The sequence below is a fragment of the Alternaria dauci genome, chromosome 6 (assembly GCF_042100115.1).
Source record: "Alternaria dauci strain A2016 chromosome 6, whole genome shotgun sequence".
Taxonomy (NCBI): domain Eukaryota; kingdom Fungi; phylum Ascomycota; class Dothideomycetes; order Pleosporales; family Pleosporaceae; genus Alternaria; species Alternaria dauci.
Genome location: NC_091277.1, coordinates 2,767,620 through 2,774,091, shown reverse-complemented (window position 1 = coordinate 2,774,091; position 6,472 = coordinate 2,767,620). Strand labels below are relative to the sequence as shown.

The 6,472-nt window shown below is 42.9% G+C and overlaps 3 protein-coding genes across 3 annotated transcripts; 1 reads left to right on the top strand and 2 right to left on the bottom strand.

The window, feature by feature from the left end:
• Nucleotides 1-2,275: 2,275 nt before the first annotated feature.
• Nucleotides 2,276-2,981, bottom strand: ACET3X_007218 (uncharacterized protein). The gene is made up of 2 exons (XM_069453434.1): nt 2,876-2,981; nt 2,276-2,825 (listed from the first exon to the last, which is right to left on the bottom strand). The coding sequence occupies exons 1-2, from the start codon at nt 2,927-2,929 to the stop codon at nt 2,316-2,318; spliced, it is 564 nt and encodes a 187-aa protein (XP_069305986.1). The 5' UTR covers nt 2,930-2,981; the 3' UTR covers nt 2,276-2,315.
• Nucleotides 2,982-3,723: 742 nt separating this feature from the next.
• On the top strand, nt 3,724-4,948 carry ACET3X_007217 (uncharacterized protein; the record flags this gene model as incomplete). Its single annotated transcript, XM_069453433.1, has 3 exons — nt 3,724-3,927; nt 3,983-4,026; nt 4,261-4,948. The coding sequence occupies 3 exons, from the start codon at nt 3,724-3,726 to the stop codon at nt 4,946-4,948; spliced, it is 936 nt and encodes a 311-aa protein (XP_069305985.1).
• Nucleotides 4,949-5,486: 538 nt separating this feature from the next.
• On the bottom strand, nt 5,487-6,472 carry ACET3X_007216 (uncharacterized protein). The gene is made up of 4 exons (XM_069453432.1): nt 6,331-6,472; nt 6,111-6,273; nt 5,941-6,047; nt 5,487-5,863 (listed from the first exon to the last, which is right to left on the bottom strand). Exons 1-4 carry the CDS (start codon nt 6,453-6,455, stop codon nt 5,728-5,730), a joined length of 531 nt encoding a protein of 176 aa, XP_069305984.1. The 5' UTR covers nt 6,456-6,472; the 3' UTR covers nt 5,487-5,727.

Here is a 6,472-nt window from a genome sequence, read left to right as displayed (position 1 = left end):
TAATAGAATAAAGTAAGTATTTAATAAGGTACTCTATAACTAAAAAGGAGTAACTTTAGCTCTTTAAGATAGCTTAATTAAGTAGATAACTATTTATTATATAAGGTCGTACTATACTTCTCTAAACTTAGTCTATACTAAGGTAAGTTAGGCTTAGGTAATAGTCTATAAGGTAGCGTATAGAATAATTAAGTAGAAAAGAGTTATAATTATAACTAAGAGATAAATAATACTAATTCTATAAATAATAGAATAACTAGTTAATAATCTAAGTAAGGGATAAACTATTTAAGTTAACTATAAAAAATATAATAATAAGATATAATATATTATTTTTCCTATTACCTTATCTATTACTATTACTACTATCCTATTAGTTATAATCTTCTAAGGGATAGTTATAATAGTTAATATCTTATATAGGCCTACTATCCTATCCTTAGTAGGATAGCTCCTCTTAGTAGGATATCTATTACGTAACTAGCGCCCTATACTAATTATTACCTTCTAATGTAGTTACCTAATAGTCTCTTACTATATAACCTACGTTAAGGAGAGATCCTTCTTATTACCTTATAATACTATTTTAATTTATATTTATTTAGATAGCTTAGTTCTAAGTCCTTTACTTATCTTTAAAGGAGCTAATAGAGCTATTTAACTTAGCTAGATAGATACTATTAAAGTAAGTAACTACTTAGTCTTAATTACCTTACCTCTTTTTAGTTAGAGTAATAATACTTTTAAGTTAACTTATCTTAAAGAGGTTTTTTAAAAAAGAGACTAAAAGGTATACTTTAACTAGCTATTAATTACTACTCCTTAATAGCTATAGATCCTATATAATAATAAGATCCTATTAGCTATATTTCTATCTTATACTACCTATACACTTTAACTACTTAATATTAAGATATTTAAGCCTCTCTTAACTACTTATTTATCTAAACTAATAAACTTTCTTTAATTAAGCTATAGTTTACTTATTAGTAAAGGAGACTTCTTCTTACTCTTTTAGAGAGCTTAGAGTAGTACTTTTAAATATCTACTTATTAAAAGATTATTTAAAGTAATTAATATATACTTACCTAACTTAGATACTATACTTAAGAAGTTTACTAAAGAAGTATTAGATTTAGATAAAAGCTTAACTTCTATACTTAGTAGAGAAGACTAGCTTAAGATTAAGTCTATTATATACTATATAGTAAAAGATTAAAGTAATAAGAATATTAAGAAGTTTTAATAATATTTATACTATATTATAGCTTAAAATAGTATCCTTAAAAGAGAGATAAGGGACCTTAAGGAGTCTTTAGCTACTAAAAAGAAGTATAATAATAAGTTTTATACCTTATAGCCTAAGGGTACTTAGAGGTATTATAGGGGAGCTATTTTCTAGTTACCTAAGTATATTTAATAAGCTTAAGATAATAAAGTATTATAATAATAATAAGCTATATTATAATAACTTTAAAATATAGAGATAATATAGCTAAAGGAGTAAACCTACTATTATAAGCTTTAATTACTTAAGGTAAAGTATATTAAATAAGAGAGATATTAGGAAGTATAGAGGAAGGAGTTAGCTAAAAAGATAGCTAAAAAGTACTTTATAACTCTTAAAAAGCTATATAACTATCCTAAAAGAGTAAGTATAAAGCCTTATAAGCTCCTAAGATAGCTATAAAGTGTTAGAAGTATATTAGTAATACTATAGCTTTTAAATAAGCCCTAGTAGTTATACTAGTAGCTCTACCCTAAAAGACTAGAACGCGGTTAATCTATACCCTTAAAAAATATTCTAAATAAGCTAAAACCTTTATAAGGCTATATAGTATAAACCTAGCTTTATATAATTTTATTATAACTTTTAGTAGCGTTACAGCTTCTTTTCTTAGAAGGTTATAGTGTTATTACCTAGGCATTACGCGAACCTAGGCATTACGTGCACAGACACTGTAGTTAGTTCGGTCGTAGTTAGTTCGGTCGTAGTCGGTTTGGTCGTAGTTGGTTCGGTCGCAGTTAGTATAGGGATTAGGTGCTAAGTAGTTGCTAATTTCAGGGAATAGATTACGAATAAAAAACAACAACAAATGGATGACGGTCCGCTAAAAGATCGGAAGCCGCCTCCATACGTAAGATATATAGGTAAAGAAGTGTATATAAAGAAGTGTATATAAAGAAGTTTAGGCGAAGAAGTGCGGGTAGAGAAGTGCGTGTAAAGATATACGTGTAAAGATATACGTGCAAAGAAGTACGTTTAGAGAAATAAACGCATTTGTTTTTTAGTAAGTATTCACTACTCTCTACCTCTAGGCCTTTAGTCCCTTGTACTGACTTCGATCTGGCTTCTTCTTGCTAAGACACAGCCGCTGGTACATGCCTGCTCTCTCGTCGAACTGCCAATTCGTCCACATCATCATCTGTACCTCGTCTGTAGACTGCGGAAAATACTCCACTCTTATCTCTTCCCCATCTTGCTTGACAACGCGCGCGACAAACACTAAGTCCTCATCCTTTGAGAACTCGTTCAGGAATACAAAGTACTGTGGATTCACAGGCGTGTCGACGACGTACTTCTTCTCATCCGTGGACTCGGTGCGCGGCATCGCCTGTAGCCACTTTGCGCAGTCTTCGGGCGTCTTGCCGAGCCAGGGTGAGACAAAGGAGGATGGGACCGGTGGCTCAGTGCCGCCGGCGTGAGGGGGCTTGTGAACTTCGGGGCATGCGGGCAAGTCATCGTAGGAATCGGTTGCGACCCAGAAATTCCAGCCCGAGTCGCTGTCGCCATGGTAAGCGCGCTCAAGGACGGAGTTGAGATACTATGGTTGTTAGTGTCGGGCACATGATGGATGGATCTGGTGGTAATCACCTCGTTGGTGATGCTTTTGTCGAGGACGAAGAGCGCGTAGGGTGGATCGGACATGTTCGTTTTATGGAGTGGTGTATATGATTTGGAATGCGAAAGCTGCAAAGGCTGCCGAGTTGTTGTTGCGGCCAAGTTGCGCCCTTAATGGTCTTACTATTCTCTGACGTCACTGGCGTTCGCGCATGCATGCAGTGAGGCGGAGCGGATGCTTACGTGGGGCCACCCGCTGCGCCGCACCTTATTTTTGACCTCCTGCACCGTAAGCTCAGACTAGGGACTTCAAACTGCAAACACTTCCAGCGCAGCGAATAACGACTACACTACTCACGATCGCATGCGGGGATTGCGATCCTTCCTTCGTTATATCTAGTCGTGCGCAGCCCGGGTTGCTGGCGGCCTTGCAGAGTACAAGAATACTCTCGCATGTAGGAGTACCAGTGAGTTGGCAGGCGTCCTTTGTACGCAAGACATCTCGGGGCTTATTGACTTGGCTGACTTCGACACTAACTCTATGCTGACGGAATCCTGAAAGCTGTGTCGAGCATGAGCATCTCGAGAGTATGAGGTGTTGCTGAAACGCAGTATGTAGCCCCCAGGTTTAGCCGCCAGGATCGAAGTACCTTGACGATGATGATGGGATGGGCTGATTTGAAGATGTTGTCGCGATGGTATAAAGAGGTTGGAATGTCGAACTTGTGACTCTTCACCACCAGCACTGTTCTCCGACCTCATACTTGCCCTGATTATCATTCTTCTTCTTTCTCACATCTTGTTCGCAGTTTGCAAGTTTCACCAGCATTCGGAGGCTTCGATACCCTCTTCGTCAAAGGAAGTCCCTTCCGTCACCCGCTATGCATTACATCGCGGCCATTGCTCTGCTGCTCCAAGTATCGATGGGCTTGGAGCAGGGAAACAACGTGCCTGCCATTGTGGCACCTGGACGGGCAGACAGGATGTTTGAGAAGCGCGCTGGGAAGGATTTCGGTCCTCAGAAAATTACCTGTGTTGGTGGAGAAGGTGCTTGCAACAATGCGTGTTACTACATCAATTGCGTGGTAAGTGTTTGCCAGCTCAACCAACTCAACGAGAACCAACCCATGTCTGCGGTAGGCTCCGTATACCAATCCACCAATACAAAATCCAAACAGGGTCGTGTACATCGGGCCCGGAGGCAACAGCGGTAAGAATGGCAGGAACCGACAGGCCTCTGGCTGTTCTGCTGGAGGCTATAGCCCCTGTGGTGAATTTCCGTTCAGTCAGAAGTTCAGCGATAAGACAGCAGGTCCGCTGGAATACTAATGTGATGAGTGGCCACCTGCACTGTCCCAGCAATATCCATTTGGCGATCCAAACAGACTGGCACCAAACAGTTTACGCTGCATGCCAAGTGGCGAGAACGGATCTATCGGCGGCAAGCTGGGTGCGATTGTAAGGAACCAGGGCATGGTCCGCGACGACTACTTCGACGTGGAGTTCGATATCACGGGTGCTGATCAGACTAAGCTCAAATTCTGTCAGCCGAACCCTAATCCAGGGGGTGTCTGCGGTTCCGACGGCATGCAATTCGAGCTTTCGGAGAAGACCTTCGCTACAGGCAAACTTAGCAGCTACTACAACCGCGCGGGTGATGACAACAAGTACAAGCTGTCCAACACAGTCTACGCAGAACTCTACCAGTGTAGCGTCGCCTTTACGCGCGACGGCGACGCGACGATCAAGGACGTCAAGCTCAGCGACTGGGCAAACCAGGACACGGCGTCAGCTGGGTGCAACCTGCCCAACGACGGCGACACATGCAACCTTCAGGGCCTTCCCAATGACCTGCAGGTCAAGCGCACCGGCAGTTTTGGTAGCACGCTGGAGTTTGAGTACGCACCGGGCCAAAACAATGTCAATGTGAACCTCTTCGATTGGGACTCCGATATGCAGGGTAATGGTCGGGGCCCATGGACTGACCCCGATACGGACCCAAATCGGCAACCGCTGCCCTTCTGCAAGGTCGTCGACGGAAGTGCTCCGAATACGCAGAACTTCGAGTGCTGGTTCCCTTGCTATGAGAATGCGGACGGTCAATAGATAACATGTCGCGGCAATCAGAGAGGGATGTGAGGGTTTTTGTGCGGCGTTTCTGTTACTTCTTAACAATTGGTATCGTCTCTTGTACATTGCTTCTGATTGTCTTCCTCACTATCCTCCCCATCCTCTTCTGTGCGCCTTCGGCTCACGATACTATGGTTTCCGTCTGATTTATCTATTTCATTATCCTATAGTACTGCGATGACGCATCAGCTTGAGCCAGTCACAACTTCCCGAGGTCCACAATTCTTAACGATCTGAACGAACAGATTCTTTTATATAGGAGAATTCGCAAGGAGAAGGATGCTCTGTCCCCCTCCTCACTTTGCTCTCCGCCCTGTTCCTTGCTGTCCTCTTCTGAATCTTCGGTGTCCTTACGCACCTCAACGATGCCGCCTAGCAACATTATGACATCATCGTCACAGTCATTCGCAATCGCAAGTTCAAGGACTGCTGGGCTATGCACTTCCAGATCCGCACCATATTTAATCAACAGTTCCAAGGTATCATAAGGCTGGAAAGAGTACTCTCTGTTGGCTGCATTTACTAAGACAGTAGTGATATTGGCATTAGCATATTTGTCGCCCGGCGCGTTCACGTCAACTCCATTCTCCAGAAGCTATTCCAGTGGCAGCATTTCGCAAGCCAAGGCTGCCTCGTGAAGTGCGCATGGGCCTATGGTTTCTATGTCTGCACCTAATTCCAGAACTTTGGGTGCTATGTGGTGGAACCCTACGGTTGGTTGACATGCCGCGACCTCTCCACTCCACAACTCATGCTCAGTATCGCGCGAAGCACGGGTCCTCCGAAGCATCAACACGAAAACCATTGTATTCAACCAAGCTTCCAGAGTGAGATTGCAAGTTCGGAATGCCAGTCATCAAATTCTTCGTTACCGTGAAGCGGGTCGAGAAACTGAGTTCCATGTCAGAGTCAAGCTTGGAAGTGGAGAATGGATAAGATCCACCGGTGTCTCAGAAGAGTATACGTACTAAGTTGTACTACATTCGCCCGCCGCGACTATGTGCAGGATACCATTGAGCTGGTAAGTCTTGATTGTATCCGTTTCATTGGCAACAAACGTGATGTTTGGGTAGTGCTACATGTTGAGCGTTCACGTTAGCTTCTTGTTCAAGCACTGTTCTGGAGGGGAGCAACTTACGTTCCAGACAACCGACCCATCATCCGGTAGCATAGCATCCATCAGCACCCCAACGTTCTCAATACCTGATGCGGTGTTGTTTAACACAGCCAGAGTACCATTGGGGGTAAAGAAGTCTGTGAAGTTGGATCCTGATGTAGGGGTTTCTGCTTGGAAGAGAAGCCTATCACGGGGTTAGAGAACGGTGGAAGGGAGACAACGAGCGGAAGAGGTAGTTTACTCTTCGTAGAACGGGCCAAAAGCGTAGTCAACCCCACACTGTGGGTTGTAGAAGGTCATGTTAATAGCCCTTACTGCAGGCAGCAGAAGTGCTGCAAGGCGAAGGATCCTCATGGAGAACTGCATGCTGATGAACTGAGATA

Bases quoted from the DNA above. Each gene is read 5' to 3' on its own strand.
- ACET3X_007218 (XM_069453434.1), bottom strand. From the start codon at position 2,929: ATGTCCGATCCACCCTACGCGCTCTTCGTCCTCGACAAAAGCATCACC. The intron at 2,826-2,875 runs GTGATTACCACC...TAACAACCATAG, and splicing joins ACAAAAGCATCACCAACGAG to TATCTCAACTCCGTCCTTGA.
- ACET3X_007216 (XM_069453432.1), bottom strand. From the start codon at position 6,455: ATGCAGTTCTCCATGAGGATCCTTCGCCTTGCAGCACTTCTGCTGCCT. The intron at 6,048-6,110 runs GTAAGTTGCTCC...CTCAACATGTAG, and splicing joins ATGGGTCGGTTGTCTGGAAC to CACTACCCAAACATCACGTT. The intron at 5,864-5,940 runs GTACGTATACTC...CATGGAACTCAG, and splicing joins GGCGAATGTAGTACAACTTA to TTTCTCGACCCGCTTCACGG.